Here is a 19116-nt window from a genome sequence, read left to right as displayed (position 1 = left end):
CAGCCAGCGTGCAGCAAAAGCTCGGCGCTGCGTCACCGCATGGCGCTGACTAATGGTGCCGGGATGTCGTGCTCATCTTCAGGTGGTTTTTTGAGCCCCAGAAACGGCCTCTGTCTCTGCGTTATGGCCTCCAGTCTCTGTTGACACACTATTTCTGCATGCCACAAATATAACCTTCCTGTTTGCAAATCAGCAATATCAATGCTCTCTATTTTTTACCGTTTAATTAGGTTGGTTTTTTTTTTATTTAAGAAATACGTCAGTGGGCAAAAAAGACAGGTAATGGCTCAGTATGTAGTGCTCCAGTGCTTACGTGGATTGACTTTTCAAAAATAAGGGTTTTATACCAGTTACTTGGTCTATTTAGCAGGACTGTGTGTGCACTGCCTAAATCGTATTCCATACATTGCTTCTTTTAAAGAAATGACACTTAGTTTCTAGTAATGAAATTATTACCATGGGTAGATATTCACATTTTTTTTTGATTTGAGGGAGGTGGATGCATTTTCCCCACCTTTTAAATACCATCACCCTACTAAGGCAGATTTTCAAATGAATTCAGAGCCAGACTCCTCGGGGATCAGTGCCGGGGAAAGTGTTTAAAAGCCTCCAGTGGAAAAATATTCTATTGGAAATGAGATTTCGCTGTAGCTAAATTTCCCACGAGAATCCCTTGATTTCAACAGCATTTTGGCCAGGCAGACAAACAGCAAACAAGCCCGCTGCTAAGGGTAAAGCCTTCTTACGGGGCATTGCAAAGAGAAAAAGGTAAATATTTCAGCTTTAAAACAATTTTTCCTTTGAAATGACTTGCAGGGGTAAGAAACATGTCAAGATGGAAAGGGCTGATGCGTGGTGGGCATCCTCGGTGGGGTCAGCCCAGCCCAGGGGATACCCCAGCCCCAGCAGCACCCGGCCGCAGCCCAAACCCAGCCGTCCTCGCTCCCGTGGGTGCTGGTGCAGATGCAGGGTGGCATCTGGCTGCCAGTTGATGCCCTGATGTTCTTTGGCCTCGTGTTGAGTGTTTGGCTTTAGCAGAGCCCGGCCTGGCGTGGGAGCACCCGCTTCCCTCTCCCGGGGGGATGCTTGGCCCCAGGGAGTGATGGCACGGCGCGGGGGGAAGGAGCCCCTGGTCCCCACCCCCAGGTGTTAGTGCCAGGCGGGCGGTGGGCACCATTTCGGGGCAGGGCTGGTGGCATCTGGCAGGGAGAGGTGTGAGCAGCCTCCCGTCCCCCCTCCCCAGCCCAGCAGCCAGCGGCCGGCCGAGAAGAGCTATTTCAGGCAGGATAAACAGGATGCCTTGCTCCAGGGCTGGTCACCTCCACTCCTCCCTCCCGCCGCTGCGTAAACAGTCCAGCCGAAGAAAAGACTCGCGGCACAACCTCAGAGCTGTTTCCACGCCGGCTGGCGTGGACCTGGCCAAGCAACCTGGCCGCGGTTGAGCCGCGCTTTGCCCAGCCCAGCCCAGGTTCCCAGTGGTCTGGAAGCATCCGGGGATCGGAGCGATCCCAAGGCACAGATCCACCTCGGCAGCGAGTCCCCAGAGCCGCCCTGCAGCTGGGAACGGCCTGAACTTTCTGGCCGCGCTGCCACGTCCTCCCCCTTCCTCCTCCTCTTCCTCCCTTGGTCACACCCTGGCTGCTCGCTGTGCCCAGGGGTCTGGGAACGATGCAGGCAAGGCTTTTCCTCCAGCCGGATCCTGCCCAGGCAGCGCACGGAGGATCCTGTGAGGGCTGTTTCCGCCTGTTGCTCTTGGGAGAGGAGCTGCAGCAACAGCAGAGGAAGGAGGAGCTTTTCCACCGCTTCCTCCAACTCCCCAGCCCCAGCTGCTTCCCTCCCTCGTTGAGCAGCCCCGGGCCTGGGAGCTCACCCACCGCCCAGCAGCACCCCATGGATCCGGCCAGGCAATTTTCAGCCCCATTGGAGTGCGTGCGAGGGGATTTTGCTGGATTGGCGGAGCGTTGGTTCTAGTATCCCACTTCGAGTGTGCCCTCTAGCTCCCCAGTGATGCTGATTGATCCGGGAGATGCCAGCCCCCTCCTGGCTTCCCCCGCCCAGGGAGAGTGGGGCCAAACAGCTCCTGGTCCAAAATCCATGGCTGGAGAGTGTTTTAAGGCAACTTGAGTTTTTCCATCCCATTCTCCCACATGATGAGAGCTGCCCGGAGGCTGGGGAGGGAGAGGGGCCCCTCGCCTGCCTCCCACCTTGTCTCACTGCCCGGCCGGCTCCCACGGCCGCCCTCCCTGGTGCGGCACACCTTGGCATTGAGAGGAGCTCAAGGTTGAGGCTGACGAGGACCTGGGCGTGAGGGCGCAGGTAGAAAGGGAGGAGCGGGTGTTGCAATCGCCCGGTGAAGCAATGTCAGGAGCGGAGGAGGCCAGTGCCAAGACGGAGCTGGTTTGCCTGGCGCCAGCAGCCGCGGGAGCTGGCGCGGGTCCCTGCAGTGTGTGCGGCGGGGGGCACAGCGATGCCGTGCGGGGATTAACACCGGGCTGAGGCGTCTCCCAGCACCCAGCGCACCCCGGGGTGGGGGGGGCAGCCCGGTGGGGCGTCACAACCGCTCTCCTTTGAGCCTCCCCCGTCCCCCAGCGAGCAAATTAGGGCAGCTAATTACAAGGAGGAGGAGGGGGACAGGCGCACACGCACACGCACAGGCCGGGGGCGGCGGGTGCTGCGCTGCCCCGGGGCGCTGGCGCGGCTGCAGCGGGGCGGCGCGGGGGGAGTGGCCGGGGGAGGCCGGCGGAGCTGGGGCTGCCATGGGGCGCCGCGCTGCCTGACCGCCCCGGGCGCTGCCTTCCTCCTCCTCCTCCTCCTCTTCCTCCCTCCTCCTCCTCCTCCTCCCTCCTGCCGCCGCCCGCCCCGGCCCGGCTCCGCTCGCCATGGGAGATGTGGTCTCCACGCACCTGGACGAGGGTCGCCGCCAGCACATCGCGGGTGAGCTCCCGGCGCGCTTCCCCCTCTCCCCTTATCCCAGCCGGGCTCTCCCCATCCCTCTCTTCAATCCGGGTGGGGACACACACACCTCCCGTGTTCCCGGGAGCCCCTCAGCCTGCTCTTCCCCTCTCTCCCGGACTTTAAACTTCTTTTTTTTTTTTTTTTCTTTCCACCACGTTGTAGTTTCCCTGTGTTTTTGCCTGTCCCCTTGGCTGGGCACAGCCCGGGGCGGGGGGGGGGGGGGGCACCCGAGGTGCCTGTCTGCCTCCCAAATGAAAGGCTGTGTTGTGCCGGGGGTGTTTGTGTTGGCTCCGGGGACCGGGTGTTCATGCGCTGAGCTTCCCCGGGCTGTGGGGAGGGAAGGGGGGGAGCTGGGCTCCGGAGAGATGCTGGCATAGCCGGGTCCTGTGCAGGGAAACCACTGTCAACATGGTGTTTGCTGGGGCTGGGCCGGCAGATGAACTTTCTCCCCCTTAGCGGTGCTGAGGGATCCCTAGGGAAGCCCCCCCAGGGGCTCTGGGGTAGGGGGAAGGACTGGCTGCACCCCTGGGGTACCCCTGGGATGCCCCAAGCCTGCCCCGGCACAGAGCAGGACACAGCAGTCCCCCCGCCGCCGCTGTGGGACGGGGAAGGGTGACAATGTGGTTATTGAGAGCCCGGCCGTCCCGGGGCGACTGCCCAGCAGCGCCTCTGCCCCCGGCGCAGGATGTCTGGTCAGTGCCGCCTGGGAATTGCTGAACGTGGGATTATGGCTTCTGTACAGGCACGGTTTTGTGCGAAGCGATGGCCGGGAGGGCAGCGGCGGGGGGGCAGGGCTGCTAATTGGTGCCTGCGGTGACTTGCTTGACCCCCGCAAGTGGGGTCACCCCTCCGTCGGGGTGCTGTGCCCTCCCCGAAGCCACCTTGCGTCACTTGTGATGCGGGTGCTTCGCTCCCCAGGGCTCCTAAGCAGGCAGGACCTGACCTCTGAGACCTTTTGTGCTTCGGCTTTGGTTTCAGCTCCCCAGGCTGAAAAACCCTCCTCTCCACCGGGTTAAGCAACCCCCCCGTGAAGCTGCACCTAGTCGGGTGGCACAGAGGAGCGTGGCTTCGTGCTGGACCTTGTGCGCCTTGCGGAGAGCTCAAGGGCTCAGGGAGTGCCGGGGTTTTGGAGGTGGCTCTGCCCTATCTTTCCTCCGTCTCCACCGTAAAGCCACGGGAGTGGCTCTGAAGTCCTTTTTCCCCAAGGGCTTTGGGGAAAAAGCTGCTGTGGGTCCGGCACTGATGGAGCAGCGTGGTACAGCTGCTGCGGTACCGGCACACGGGCTCGATGTCTCGCAGCGTATGGTGGAGCCCATCCGCCTTGCCAGGCCCCGCCGTCCTGGGCTGGCTGGCAAGAATGCTTACGTGGTATGCGGCTCAGCAGGACGCCAGCAGGTTTGCGAGCTTTGAAGGAGAGCTTGTAACACGCTGTGGGGTTTTCGTGTTGCATAGTTAAAGCTCGACGCGGCTGATCCATGAGACTGCACCGGCTTGGGTCTGTGCGCAACTGCTCACCGCAGCACGTTCGGGTCCAAAGCACATCCCGAATCTCCCTTTAACTTACCGGTTCTTGCTCTCTGTCCAAGCCCTGTGATCTTAACCCTGAAGAATAACAAGGAAAAGGCCGGCTGGGTTTCCTATGCAGGAATCTGTCTCTGCTGGGCCAGAAATTAGGTGTTTGCAAGGCCAGGCTGGATGGGTGCACCCTGGCAGGGACCGAGCTGTTACACTGGGGGGTTTCAGCCCATGCTCAGGGGGGCTGGGGGCTGCAGACGAGTTTTCATGGGGAAAATAGGATTCCTGTGAAACAGGATTGTGGAGATTGGGCTGGTACATGTCCTGTGCCATGCTGCAGCTCTGAAGAGTCGGGGTGAATAGGGGGGACCCGCACCTGTACTGGGACACCTCCCTGGGAGGGAGTGGAGCCCACTGCGTTCACTGAGCACCTCTCTGCTTTCTGCCTGGGCTCCTCGCTAGGTGAAAAGCCCCCAGAGCTGGGAGGGGCCATAACCCAACAGGCAAGGCACGACTTGCTGTCAGGCATGCAAAGCAACGCAGCGGGGAAAACTCCGGGTTTTCCTGCCTAGCTCGGCCTGTTCTCCGCTGCCGCTGCTCCTGCCGGCTCCCGGGGAGGGATCCATCGCCTCTCCAGGCAACTTTTCCTAGTTGTCCTCCCGACTTTGGGGAGTTTGGAGGAGCTGCCCAGGTTGATGTGACCCCTAATTGCAGCAGGGATGGGAGTTCTCTGGGCTTGGCAATGCTCCCCGTGGCTGCAGCCCCCTTACACCAGCAGAACTGTGCCGACTGGGCATGCAGCAAGCCCTGGGGCTGTAGGGAGATGGTGAGAACCTGGGCCAGATCCTTCCCCCCTGCTGGGAGCAGAGCTTTGAGCACTGCAGGTGGGTTAAAGGCAGGAGGGAGGTGGCAAAAAGCCTTCCCATGCCATGCACAGTGCGGTCTCCTCTGCATCGGGACCACCGCTGTCAAAGCCGTGCTGCAAAGGTCCCATGCTGTGTCCCAGCCCACATGGCGGTGGCTGTGGTGAGGCTGATGCCAGTGTCTCCCAGAAGTCACGAGCCACATGTGTGTGTGACTTGTGTGTTGGTGGCTCAGGACCACGGTCTTTCCTCCCACTGGTGGTGCTGGTGGGGCTGGACCTCGCTCCTGCTGCCTGAGCAGGCATGCAGGCAGCATCCCTGCCAGCACTGGGGATGCTCCACTGCACTGGGACTGACAGGGCAGCCCAGGGGGTGTGATCTACACTGCAGTGGTTTTCAGGCAGTGCTGCCTGCAGCTCCTGCATCCCTTTCTCCAGGGTCTCTGCGGCCGGTAAGTGCTTCCTTCTGCTGCCTTGCTTCAGACATCATCCTGGCCTGAATCACCCAGCTTGTTTGTCAATAGCCGTTGGCTGCCCTCACTCTCCTCTTCCTCCCAAATGTGGGTTGGGAGTTGCTCCTGCCCTGCTCCGTGGACTTGCAGCAGGGACTGGCTCCCCCTCCTTTCGCAAGGATGCCCAGCACAGGCACCGTCGCCTGGGGACACGAGGGTGGCAGGCATGGGGTGTCCTGCCAGGGCTCCCAGGAAAGCCAAGATGTCGCTGGGTGCCTTGGGTTTTTGCACAGTGTCCCCTCCTGTCCAGGGCAATAGGTGCCCTCAGCAAGGGGCTGGATGAAGCTCTTCCCTTGTGCTGGAATAACTCCTTCCCTAGCGTGTCCCAGCCCCATGGACCCCAGGGGGGTGAGGTGGAGCGTGGCTGGCAGGAGATGGGTGGCTCTGCCCTGTGGGGCTGGTGGTCCCGGGCACCTGGCGGGTGGGAGAGCCCAGGGATGCAGCAGGAGCTGCCCGGTGCCTCCACAGCCAGATGGATGGGGAGGTGGGCGGCAGAGCAGGGAGGGTCCCTGAGAGCTCACACCTTGTTCTGGCATCTCCAGGGGGTTGCCAGCCTGTTAATTGCTGAGTAAACCAGCTGTTAATTTGGGGTGGGACTTCTACAGACACCAGCCCATGCAACTGTGGCACAGGTGACACTGAGCCTCACCCCTGGTGCCGGACCCGCAGCCTTTCCGTTCCAACGAGCCTTGTCGGGCATCGGCTGTGTATCCCCGATGCCACCGAGGAGCATCCTTCTCCTGCCAGGAGGCTGGGTGCCGACAGAATGGGCTGCGGGGTCAGGTCCGGAGGTGCCCGGCGAACGCCGAAAGGCACCTGGCTGTGGTGTTCCGCTGCGGGGGGGGCTGGGGGGGGTGGTGTGCCAGCAGCGGGAAGAGGTTTGCCATGGCTTCCTTAAGCGTGACACTCATTTCCTAGCCTTGGCTGCAGATCAGCTCCAGCCGGCACGGGAGGCGGTGGCTGCTGGTGATGGGCTCTGGGGTTGGTCTTGAGGCTGAAACCCTCACCCTGCCCCCGGGGGGGACCGATGCAGGGAGGCTCTGAGGGATCGGTGCTGCAATGTGCTGGAGATGTGGAGTGGTTTCTCGTAACAAAGTGTGTGTCTTCTTTCATTGTGAAATAAATAACTCCCCTGGCATGTCAGGGCTCCCTGCCAGGGGGGAAGGGCTGGTTCTGGCAAGCCAGGGCTTACCTGCAGCCATCATGTTGGGGCACGGGGCTTGCTTGGAGCCAGAGTGTTGGGGCAGGGGACATCACCGGCTGTGGGGGCCTCTTGTGCCAGTGGCCTTCCCACATGGGCAGGAGGTAGGAGCCCCGGGGCAGAGCCTGCCTTCCCTCCTGGGGGGGCTTTCCCGGCCTCCCCCAGCCAGGGCTTATCCAAAGGCCTTGCCTTGAGCAAGCTGGGGCACGCATGGAGGGTATCCCTGCTCTGCCTGGGAGCAGGAGGGCTGGTGACAGGAGGAGCAGAGCCGGCATCGCAGCTGAGAGCTCTCCTTGGGCCCTCGGGTCAGCCCAGGGAGAGAAAAGCACCCTGCAGACCAGGACTGCCCCCCACTGCAGTATCAGACACCCCTAAAGCCATTGCAGGGACCCAGCAAGGGAAGCACAGCCAAGCGCTGGGACTTCCCATGCCTTTGCCTCCCTCCTGCCCTCAAATCGCTGCAGAGGCTGGCTCTGAGCCCAGGGAAGCTCGGCGCCTCTTGGCACACCCCCTGTCAGCTCTATCCCAACCACCCAGGGACCGGCGGGCTCCCGTCCCTCTGCCTGAGCCCCGCAGCAGGTTGCAGCAAGCCGCTGGCTCCCACCCATGCCTCTGCTGCAGCCACAGCACTTGCCGGTCCGGCCCCACGCTGGGAACACCAAAGGTGCCATGTGGACACGGGGACAGTCACCGAAACAGCCACCAAAGGAGCCCAAGGCTAGGTGCGCAGACAGCCCTGGGTCCATGGAGATGCAATGGGTGCCATGGACAGACCCTGCAGCCGGCCTTGCTGGCAGGAGCCTGGTCCCAGCCCCTGGTGAAGGAGCGGCGTCGGACCCACCCGTCCCATTTCCATCCCTCTTACAGCGTCCTGCGACCAGGCTTTATTTCACAACCCAGGCAGCAGCTGCCCTGCCCTTGCTCCCAATGAGTGGGGAGATGGGGGGAAGCTGGAAAGCTGTCTGCTCACAGGATAGGGCTCTCGCCTCCCACACCGCTAGGACCCTGGGCTCCGTGCGTCTCGGAGCTTTTCAGCAGGCAGAAGGGCTGGAGGGATCCAGGGATGCTTATCCACGTGAGCTTGCTGGGGGGAGGTTTGAAGGCAGGCGAGCACCAGCTCTCCAGCACGAGGCTGAGCACCTGCTTTGCCCCTGCAGTATCCAGGTCTGGTCCCACCACCCAGTTTACAGAAGGTGTCACCACACCCTTGGGCTGCAGCCCCCGGAGCCCGGCCGGTGCCCAGCTGTGAGATCCCCAAGCAGCAGCTGTGCCCCCTCCCCAGCCCCTGGCTGGCCCCTGAGCCTTGCCCCGTGCCTGGATGTGCCCACACCAGCTCTATGGAGAGCCCGGTGCCGGCGGGGCCAGGAGGGGAGGAAGGGGCAGAGCCGAGCCACTTGTTGCAAGCAGACTTCCTCCCAGCCTCCTGGACCGGGGCGGGAGGAAGGAGTAAAACTCCACCTTTTCCCCCTTTTCAAAGGGAAAGGGCAGCGGCGTTCGGTGCAGGTCCCGGCTCCGGCATGGTAGAGTATGGTGCCTTTCTCCGTGCCCTCCTGCCCTTCCCCGGCAGGGATCTGTCCCTGCCTGCAGCTGAGCTCCCAGCCCCGCTCTGTGGGGCTCGGACCCCTCCGCTATGGGAGTCCCCAGGATGGGATGTCCCCATGTGGCAGGGATGGATGGGATGCTCTGCCCTGGAGCTGGCAGGGGACCTGGGGCAGGACCTCCCTCCCTCCTGCTATGTTGGTGGCTCCTGGGGCACGGCATGCTTGTCCTGGCTCCTTCCCTCTGCCAGCTCTGCTCAGCGCTAGGCGTGGTGCCCCTGGGGGGGTTTCCCTGCATGAAGGGACGTGCCCCAAAGCTGGGGTGACCTCAGTGCCGCTACATGGGGCAGGAGAGCAGGGCTGCCAGCTCCCAGGCACCCAAAGCAGTGGTGGCTCAGCCTTGGGAAACATCCTGAGCCCCTTCCTCTGATCCCAACACTTGCCTTGGAAACGTCCCCCCCATATTGGGAACATCCCTGCTTTGGGAACATCCCTGCCTTGCCTCTGCCTAGGAGCCGCTTTGCTCTGCCGGCTGCTGCCCACCCTCCCACAGCGAGGAAGGCACCGGTGATTCTCCATGCTGCTGGGCGCTGGCTGCCAGCCCCATGGGGCAGGTGCCCACCAGCCCGGGGTGTCCATGGTTCACCAGGGGCCATGGTGCTTCTGGAGCATCCTCGGCTGTGGGAGACACTGAGCCCGTGGCCACCCTCGCCTTCCGTGGGGAGGAGGGAGCAGGCATGGGGGGGCATGGTGTGGGACGGGCACTGCGGGGCAGGTGGAGACCCTCTGTCCTGCCCTGGTCTTGTGGAGGAGCTGTGCACAGGAATGCCCCCTGCAGCAGGGCCTGCGGCAGAGCCCAGAACAGGCTCAGGGCTGTTTTGTTCAAATATCTCTTGTTTTTTGGTGTTTTTTTTTTTTTTTTTGACGTACATAAAAGTCTTTGTTTGGTCTCCTCCTGCGGTGCTGGATTGGGTTTCCCGCTGGCACCGGCCAGCTTGGCGGAGGGAGAGCATGCCAGGTTCATCTCCTCTCCCTGGGGCTGGGCACAGGGGGGCAGGAGGGGGCCAGCTGCTCGTCCCCTGCCGAGCACAGAAGCATTTACTGAGACATCCCGGCGCAAGGACCACCCACCCCCTGCTGTCCCCGGCGCCTGGAGCATGAGAGACCTGGAGATGCCCACGTTTGATCTGGCCCCTTTGCCTTGGGGACCCCTCTGGTCCCGCAGCTCCCAGGTGCCGGGAGTGCCCAAAGGACACTGCTGCCAGTGCACCACCCCACAGCGGCACTGCCTGCGACCCGGTGTTGACTCAGCCGCGGTGGGGGTTGCACCACGCTGGAGTGGATGCAATGCTGCTGGGCCGGTGCTGGTGGATGAGCAGGACCTTATCTGGGGAGGGGTGATGCTGTGTCCCACCCTGCTGCGGGGCAGCACCCGCCGTGGGGTGAGCACCAAAGGGTTGGCAGCTCTTCTCCAGCCTGGCCAGGCACTGGTGGGACCCCGGGGGACAAGGGACATGTGGGGTGATGTGACCGCAGCCAGGATGAGGGCAGCGGGTCCTGGTCCAGCACAGAGTTTGGGGGATGGTACCCAGCTTGAGCAGAGCTGCTCCATGGGGATGCTTCATCTCCCCACAGCCACCTCCCTGCCTGTGGGATGTATCTGGACTATCCTGCGAGTGCGATCACCTCTTCTGGTGGGCTTGAACCTGGTCCCTGTGCCCTCTGGGCAGGTGACACTTTGGGCTTGGGTGGGTTTAGCCCAGCTGGGGTGCCTCTGTGGGCACCTGTGCCCCGTGGCTTTGGAGCATCACTCCAAAAGGCAAGGCTGCTCAAAGGGGAAGGGACGAGGCAGGAGGGTCTTGCCTGGATCAGGCAGGGTTGGGTGGGCAGGGGGGAATCTCCTCCTGCCCCCACCCCTCAGAGGCTGTTTGGGCAGGGAGGTTCAGGGCAGACATCTCGTGCCGCCCAGTGCCTGGGCTCAGTCCAGCCCTGACCAGCTTCTCGGGAGATGTTCAAAGGCCCTGAGTGCTGTTTGTTATTCACATGCACATTCCTCGCACGCAGCCCCGCAGCAGCCTTGTTCCCGGGGAGCAGCGGGAGACCGGCATCCATGCCTCGGGAAAACACCCGCCAGCACGTAGCCGGACACTAATCCCTCGCCTGCTGGGCTGGATGCGGCCCTGAGCTGTGAGAGCGGGGCTCAGGCAGGGGGCTGAGTCTGGCTTCGTGGTTGGGATTGGGGAGCAAGAGCAGCGGGTGAAGGGTGTCCGAAGCGCGGTCGAGAGCGCTGTCGGGGTTTTTCGGCTGTTCCTAGGTTGAGGAGCCGCTGCTGAATGTGCTGCTTCGTTTTCGGCCCCGTGCATTTCGTGGTCTGCTTTAGATCCTCCTGCGGCCGCGCTGGGCACGGCTCTGCTTCGGCAGGTTTGTTTGCTCTGGGCTGGGAGGGGAGCGGCATTGTGCAACCGCCGCAGCTGGGCGCGGTGCTGGGAGACAGGGTGGGTGCTGCCACGGTGGGGACAGACCCCCCCGGCAGCACCTCCGGGGACATCCCCAGCAGTCGGGATGGGGGATGCCGCAGGGTGTTGGGTGCTGGTGAAGGGTGCACCTTGCAGGCGGCGAAGCAGAGAGCAATGTCCCCGATGGGTGCCCCAGCCCCGAGCTGGCACTATGGGCGCTTCTGACTCATCCGGGGGCAGAGCCCTGCGCGGCAAAGGCAGGGCGAGAGAGGATGAACTGGTTCAGGCCTGGGCCCATCTGGTTTCTCCTCCGAGGCTCCGCTGCCTCATCCCTTCCTGCCACTCAGCCCCTGTCCTGCCCACCCTTCCCTGCAATGGCGTGAGTCAGAGGGCAGCCGGTCGCTTGGCTCATCCCCAGCACTGCCGGCCGCGGAGCCGCACGGGACTGCTGCCGAGGGGGCGGCAGGATGCGTCCCCTTTCCACCCGGACCGTGCTTCTAGGCGGATTTGTAGCTGAAAATATTCCCGATGGAGTTTGGAGCAGTGCTGGAGCCAGACGGTGATCCCTGTCCTGCCGGGTCCCCCGGTGCCGAGCTGTGCCCTGGGCGCAGGCATCAGAGGAGTGCACAAAGAGCCGGGGCAGGCACCGGGAGCAGCCTCTGCTCCCACTTTGTTCCAGATAAGCTCAGTCTAAATCCCAATAGCAGCCTGGAGCAGAAACACCCGGGCTGGTTTTGGGTGGGTTTGTGTGAAGGGTGCCTTTGGGTGCAGGGAGGTGAGAGGGGAAACTGTCCCCAGTCTTTGCTCTCCCCCCCCCCCAATTTGTTTTTCCCTGTTTCAGTCTCTGCTGGTCCGTATGAGAGGGGAAAACATGAAGTGCTACCGGGTCAGCCCCCAGGTTTTGCTTTTATGAGGAACAAACCCTCCTTCAGCCCCTTTTCTGCCACCGTGTCCTCCCGGGTGGGGAGCCAGTGCCCGACCCCCCCAGCTCCAGCATCGCCCTGGGAGCCCGCGCTGGAAACCCCCCTCCCAGGGCGATGCTCAGGGGATGCTCAGCTGGGCTGAGTCAGGCCCATGTGAAGGAGTTTGTGTTTTCTGGGTGGAAATGAACTCAGATTCAAATTCCTGAAACCCTAAACTGCCAGCTGGGGCTTAACCCTTCGGGTGCACCCCTCGGTGCTGCGGGATGCTTGCCCGGCTCCCTGCAGGGAGATGCAGCGGCTCTCGGCTCTTCTCAGTGCCCTGTCGACAGTGGCACCTCTTGCACTGTCCCTTCTGCTGGTTGTCGCTGCGTTGCTGTGATGCTCAGCCTGCCCAGAGCCATCACGTGTCCTGTCACGCTGCCTTTCCTAAAATCTCGTAGGGACGAGCCTGCGCTGAGCCAGGCCCAGCACTGTGGCAGGGTGAGCCGGTGGGCAGGGTGGATGGCACAGCAGCGGGGCACTGTGTCCATGGGTCACTCCCAGCCCACCCCTCCCCAGCTCAGTAGCTGCAGGTGGTGCTCAGGGCTTGTAGGGTGCTGCTGGTTTGAGGTCTGGCTCAGCACCCCATCCCTGGCATGCTGTGCACCCCATCCTCAGTGTGCTGTGCACCCCATCCATGTGTGCACCCCATCCTCGCCATGCTGTGCACCCTGTTCCTGCTGCATTGTGCACCCCATCCCTGGCATGCTGTGCACCCCTGGTGAGTGTGGGTGCCAGGATTTGGGGCATGCAAGGGTGGCCGAGGGGCAGCAAGCAACCCCTCCGGGTGCATTTAGACCAGGCAGCGGTATGGGATTGCTGGAGCAGCCCCGCTGCGAGGGGTGACCTGGGCACCCTTCGTCCAGCCGGTGGCATCAACCTCCCTGCCGTGGTGGCCTTGTCCCCAATTCTCTTGCTGAAAGACCCCCGTTGTCCTCCTGGGCTGCCGGGAAGAACCGGAGCAGCCTAAGACAGGACGCGAGGGGCAGGGCGGAGACAGGGGGTCAGTGTGGGAAAGCCGGTGCTTGGGTGACTTTCTGGGCAGCGTGTGCGTCGCGGTGCTGCCCGTCCTCCCCGGCTCCCCTCCCGCCGGCCGGGTGCAGGCAGGATGCCGGCGGCTCCACTAACCCCCTCGCACGCCGGGCATGGGAACCGTCGGCCAGGCGGCCGCTCCCCTGCACGCCAGGGACAGCCGGGGATGCCGCAGGGCCGTCCCGGTGAGCAGTGCCCTGCCACCTTGCACCGGCACCCCTCTGTGCCCGGGAGCCGGCGGCCGGGCGAGGAGAGGCCCTTTTGAGTTTTGCTGCCTGTATCTGGGTGGAAATCAGCTTCCCTCCATTCTTGCCTCCCCGAGGTGCGAGCTGGCTGGGCTGGCAGCACTGCATGCCAGCCCGTGGATGTCCCTGTCAGTGCCACCCACTCTGGGGTTGCTGGGAGCCTGCGCTGTCCCCAGCAACCCGCCCCCGCTCGCTAACCATTTACTGGCTAAATTAGTGATTAACTCCTTCCCCGGCAGCCTTGGCAAGTCTGGCCGGGCCAGCACATGCTGCTCGCGGGTCCCCTTGCCAGCGAGATGTCCTATGGGCCGTTGCCACCACGGCATGGGCCATCACCACCATGGCACAGAGGGACCTTCACCGGGGTAGGGACACCCAGCAAAGGGATGTGATGGCACAGCCCTCCCGGGTGTCCACTCCTCTATTTCTCTGCAAACACATCCCCGTGCCATCACCCCCTTGCTGTGCCGGCGGCGGCGAGGGGACACGGGGATGCCTACGTGGAGGCAGGGGGAGCTGGGTCTTTCCTGCGGCCCCACTGAGTCAGGCTGTCCCGTGGGGGCCGGGGGAAATGAGCCAGGCAAGGTTTCGTCACGAGTGCGGGGGCCATGGCTCAGCCAGCCCAGGGGTTCTGCTTCAATGAGCTTTTTTGTCCTTTTTTTTTTTCTTATTTTTTTCTGGACCGGGGAAAAATTCCCTGCCTCTGGTGAGGCATCCCTGCGGCATCCCACAAGGGCTTGCTCCCAGCTGCTGCTCCTGCTCCCACTCATCTCGGCTACATAAACGCAGGGGGGCTCCCAGCGGGGCTCCTGGGGAAGGTTGGGATTTCAAAGGCACCCTCACCCCCCCCCCGAATATATTTAAGTAGGAGCAGAGGGATGACATGATCTCTGGAGGGTGTGTCTGGCGTGAGGGACGTGGGGCTTTGGGCTTGCAAAACGGGATGTGGGCTGAAGGGAGGTTGCGGATGACTGTTCCTGCTCGGATTTGTCAGACTCTGGCCTCCAGCCTCCCTGGGGGGGTGCATGCGTGTGTGTGCACGGGTGTGCGTGGGCATGTGTGGGCATGCGTGCGCGTGGGTGTGCGTGGGTGTGCATGGGTGCGCGTGTGTGCGTGCATATTTGTGCATGTGTGTGTGCAGGCGTGTGTGCATGTTTGTGCATGGGTGTGTGCAGGGGTGTGCATGGGTACGTGTGCTGCTTTGGGCACGAGCACCTCAGCTGCAGAGCACTCAGTGCCCGCTGTACCCGCACTGCCCCGTGGGGTGCGTTTCAGAGAGCCCCGTCCTCCGGGTGCAGCCGGGGTGCTCCCCCCGGCCATGCATGCTTGCAGCGGTGCCGCCCCGGGGACCCGCTCCTTGTCCCTTGGGGGGCCATGAGCGTGGTGGCCACGAGCATGGTGGCCATGCCCCGGGGGCCAGCCAGGCCAGCCCGGGGGCAGCCGGGGAGCAGGAGGCAGCTCTGCGTCCCCAAAGGCACAGCTTCCAGGACCTTGGCCTGACTTCTGCCGGGCGCGGGAGGGGTGAAGGCTGTTTGGGGTGCAGAGGAGCAGTGCACCCTCTGCTTACCCAAGATCCTGGCAAGTCAGGAAAGGGGGAAGAACGTCCCCAACCTCAGCTTATCGGGTATCTTTGAAGGGGTACAGGGGGATGCTCGTCTGAAGAGCAGCTTTGCCAAGCATCCCCGACGGAGCCTGCCCGGTGGCGTGCCGCTCAGCCCAGTGCTGGGGGAGGCCGAGTTGGTCCCCAGCCCTGGGGAGCCACCTGGGCTGAACCACGTCCCTGTCCCTGCCAGGCTCTGTCCCACCTAGGACGTGCTGTGATGCTGCGGCAGCCCTGATCCTGCAGATACCTCCATAGGTCATGGATGTGTCGAGAGGACGGCGAGCAAGAAGGGCACTGCTGTTGGGTGGGGGCCGAGCAAACTTTGCAGCAAAACCTGTGCAGGATCTGACCTCCCCGCTGCCAGGTCTGCTGACTCTGTCGGCCACGGCCTGGGCTATTTAAAGCATCACTCTCATTTTCACATGATTTCGAGGGTAATGAGGAAAACGAGCTCTGGCCACGCACTCGTGCTGGCAGGGCTCTCTGTGAGCCAGGGGCTGCCAGGATGGTGTTTCTGGAGCCCCGGTCTCCCCACCGCGGTGAAACAAACCGCAGGCAGCAAATACAGGCAGCTGGAGGGAAGGATACGGTCAAGCTGTCCATGCTGTTCTCCGGGTGATAAGGTCTCTGGGCTAGACCTGGAGCTCATGGTCATTTTTTCCCCTTGGCTTTGCTCTAAGAGGTGCCGGAGCTGGGGCTGGCCCTGGTCATATGGGAGGTCAGGGTAAGAGCTGGCTTCTGCCTTGGTCTGTGCATGTGTGGGGCTGCTGCTGGTGCTGGAGATGCTTCCAAGGGCAGGACGCAGCCAGTCCAGGCTACTGGACCAGCTTGGGCAGTTTGCCGCAGCTTTTGGAGTCCTTCTGAGGGTGAGATCCACCTCCTGCCCTGGTTCAAAGGGACTAAAAGTGGACCGGGGCTGCTCTGGCTGGGCCATGACCTCTCAATATGTGAGGGCTGCACATGCCTTTGGGGGTTCAACCCGCATCGCCGGTGGCACCGGCTGCTCTGGGGCTGTTGCCTTCCCGTCTGGCCCATGCTGTTGTGCTGGCGCTGCTTTGGGCTCGGTGACGGCTGTGGTGGCAGGACCGGTCGGGGGGGGGGGGGCAGGAGCAGGAGCTGCCTCTCCCGGCCGGTTTTGCCCAGACGAGCCTCGGGCTCCGCGGTCCTCAGATGTCATCTGGGACAAGGGCAAACCCGTGCTGCCTGTTTCGTCCCCCTGCCAGGGTGTCCTTGCGGGAGCTGCTTGCCCTGCTGTGGCCACGGTGGCGGTGCTGGCTTGGGTGGGTGATGGGGAGGGTGTGTGGGTCCCTGGGGACCTGGCAGGGAGGGTTGGAGCATGGCTGGGGATGCGGAGATGATGTGGCATAGCTGGACCCTACTCCTTGCTCCCTGCGTCTCACCCAGCCCCGCATCCAGCCTGGCCTTGGGGGTTTGCCCGGCGGCTGGGATGCCCAGAGCCCTTTCTCTGCCCTCCCCATGTAAAGCTGGCTGCTGCAGAGCCTCTTTATCTCCTCCTGCAGCTGCCACGTGCGGCTTAGTCATGGCGATGGCTGGGGAGGGAAGGAGGGGAACCCGGAGGCCGAGGAACAGATGAAGTCTGTGATCAGAGGTGCCGGCGCTGGGGCTCCTGCTGAGCCAGGCATCGGTGGGTGCCATTGGCACCCCTCTGCGACCACAAAGCTGGTGGCTTCCCCCTGCCCTGCCTTGCCAGGAACAAGAGAGATGTGCTGGAGCCTGCACTGGCCCAGCAACCCCGGCTGCTCGGGAACCGGTGCCTCTGCATGGCTCGTTGTGGCGGGGACCAGGGTGGTGGCACCCGGAGCAGCGGGAGGGTGTCGGTGCCGGGAGCTCAGCGGTCCCAGAGCAAACACCAGGCTTGGGAAAGCACTGTCTGCAGGTGCCTGGGGACACCCAGCACCACCCTGGGAGGTCCCTGCATGTGCACCCGGAGCACTTTGCTGTGGGTGACTGAACCCGCACCCAGGATGGAGCAGTGGCTGGGTGGCGGCCAGCTGGGCCCCATCCCTCCCTCGCCCTGCCACAGCCGGGGGGTGAGCTCGGGCAAGGGGCCGGGAGGAGGCAGGGGACACAGCTCCCTGGACTGCCACCTGTCCCCAAACCCTTCCAGCTCTTGGCTGGACGTGCAGCCGAAGCGGCTCGTAGAGGGACGGCTGCTCACGGGTGGCCTTGGTCGTGCAGCCAGGGAGGGGGATGCTCTCTGTAGCCCCCAGCACTGCCGGGAGGTTTTGTTCAGCCTGGTGAAGGAGCCAGTGGGTGGCTTAGCCAGTTCCCATGTGGGACACGTGAGCCCCACGCAGGTTGCTACGGGTGTGATGGGGTCCGGGCACCCACTGGCATCATCAGCGTGGGCTTCCCATCCTCTGCTCTCAAGCAAAGCCCGGCTGTACCACCGCTAGCAGTCCACATCTTGCCAAATCCGGTGTCACCTTGTGTCACTTCCTCGCCACGCCGCTGGCCACCTCCTCCTGACCCCCCACAGGTCCCTGCCCCTCTCGCTTCCCTGGGGCTGAGCGTGGTGGCTGGCAGGGCAGCCAGGGGCACAGGGCAGGGAGCGTCAGTGGCCCCCCAGCATCCCCTCTGCACCCTGGAGGGGCTTGCTGAGCTGGGGGAGATTTAGTCACCTTGGATATTTGACTGCAAATCTTTTGTTTCAATGCCTGCAAGTAATCGACTTTTGCTTTTCCATTTACTTAAAACCTCCTAATTGGCCCCGTCGTTAATCAGGGAAGAATGAGTGACTAAGCCGTCTCGCCTGCCCGGGGACCGGGGGCTCTTTTTTTCCCATGAACTGAAAGGAAATGAAACCTCAAAATGTCCTTTTAAATCTCAGCTGTCAGCATCGCTGCCCAGAGCCCCGGCCAAAATCATAGTTTTGTAGACGGGAGTTGCAACAGGGGTGCAGTGCGGATGCAAGCGCGGCGTGACTGCGAGCTCTTTCTTTTCCAGGAGAAAATGCCAAAATCGGGGGTGAGGAATTTCTCTGCTGGGACGAGCAGGCGTCTCGTTCTTTGCCACGAAAAAGGTTGCTTAAATTTAAAGGGATTTTCAGCCGCGGCACAGCAAGGTGCTGGCCCGCCGTGTTGGCTCCCGTCGCGGTGCTGGCAGTGCCAGCATCTCCTCGGGGATGAGCATCTGCCCCCAGCTGCTGTCCTCGGACAGCATTTTCCTCTGGAGCTGCTCATCCCACAGGTATTTGCAGCACCCTGGAGCAAGCTGCTCCTTCGGGCTGGCTTGGCTGCGAGCGTGGCTCCGGGGCGGCCGCTGCTGGAGATTTTCGCTCCCGCCGAGCTGTGCTGGGTCTGGCACGAGGGTCTGTTTTGTCTGGGTTCATGCCCCCAGCATCGTGCTGGCTCCTGCACTGGGGATGCATAGCCAGCATCGTTCCTCCCTGCGCCCATCACCAGCGCTCTGGCAGAGGCTGAGCCGCCAGAAATAGTTGGAGGCGACTCAAATTCTTTCCTTTTCACAGGCTCTGGGGCAAAGTTGAGAGCAAAATTCAAAGTAGAGGCCCCGTGTGCCAAAGGCAGCTCTAGGGAAGCTGTCTCCCCAGACCTGTGATGCTTTGTGATGGGGTTTTTGGTGGGGGGGGGGTCTGTCTCACAGACCCTTGTGGGGTCTGGAGCTGGGGTGGGGAGGGGAGAGGGCAGGGTGCTGCATGGGGAGGGTGCTGCATGGGGCAGGGGTTGCTCCATGGGGCAGGGTGTACGTGGGGAGGGTGCTGCATTGGGCAGGGTGCTGCGTGGGGCAGGGTTTGCTGCATGGGGCAGGGTGCACATGGGGCAGGGTGCACATGGGGCAGGGGTGCTGGCAAAAGTTGGGGTGACAGCCCCGCTCCCCCGCTGTGGCTGGTGCCCTAGGAGGAGCAAGGGATTCCCGTGCCTGCCACCCTGGGGCTGGGAAAGCACCGTCCCTGCTGCTGGGGGGTGGGTTTGCAGTGTCCCCCCCACCGTGCATCGAGGGGTGGGGGGCTGCCGGGGAAGGGCGCTGCCTCGGGACTGCCTGTGGGATGGAGAGGATCTCTTCCCGTGGGGGGTGCAGGGGGGCACCTGGCAGCTCAAGCTCTCCCAGCATCTCGGTCTCACCCTGGTCTGGAGGCGGGGGTCCTGGTGGTGGGTCCTGACCTTGCAGAGGGGGGATGACATGGGGAGCGTGATGGGGGCCGGGCTGTCCCTTCCCCTTCGAATCTCCCTGCTGCATGCATGGCCCCGAGCATC

The 19116-nt window shown here is 62.9% G+C and overlaps 1 protein-coding gene across 1 annotated transcript in view; it reads left to right on the top strand.

Moving 5' to 3' along the window:
* Positions 1-2752: 2752 nt before the first annotated feature.
* Positions 2753-19116, top strand: part of NIBAN2 (niban apoptosis regulator 2) — a 32778-nt gene continuing 16414 nt past the window's right edge. Inside the window, exon 1 of the mRNA XM_076355336.1 lies at positions 2753-2934. Within this exon, the coding sequence (XP_076211451.1) occupies positions 2880-2934 (55 nt within the window). The 5' untranslated portion in view covers positions 2753-2879. The remainder of the gene's footprint in view (positions 2935-19116) is intronic.

This window comes from Aptenodytes patagonicus, chromosome 18, assembly GCF_965638725.1.
Source record: "Aptenodytes patagonicus chromosome 18, bAptPat1.pri.cur, whole genome shotgun sequence".
NCBI lineage: Eukaryota > Metazoa > Chordata > Aves > Sphenisciformes > Spheniscidae > Aptenodytes > Aptenodytes patagonicus.
This window is presented reverse-complemented; position numbering and strand designations above follow the sequence as displayed.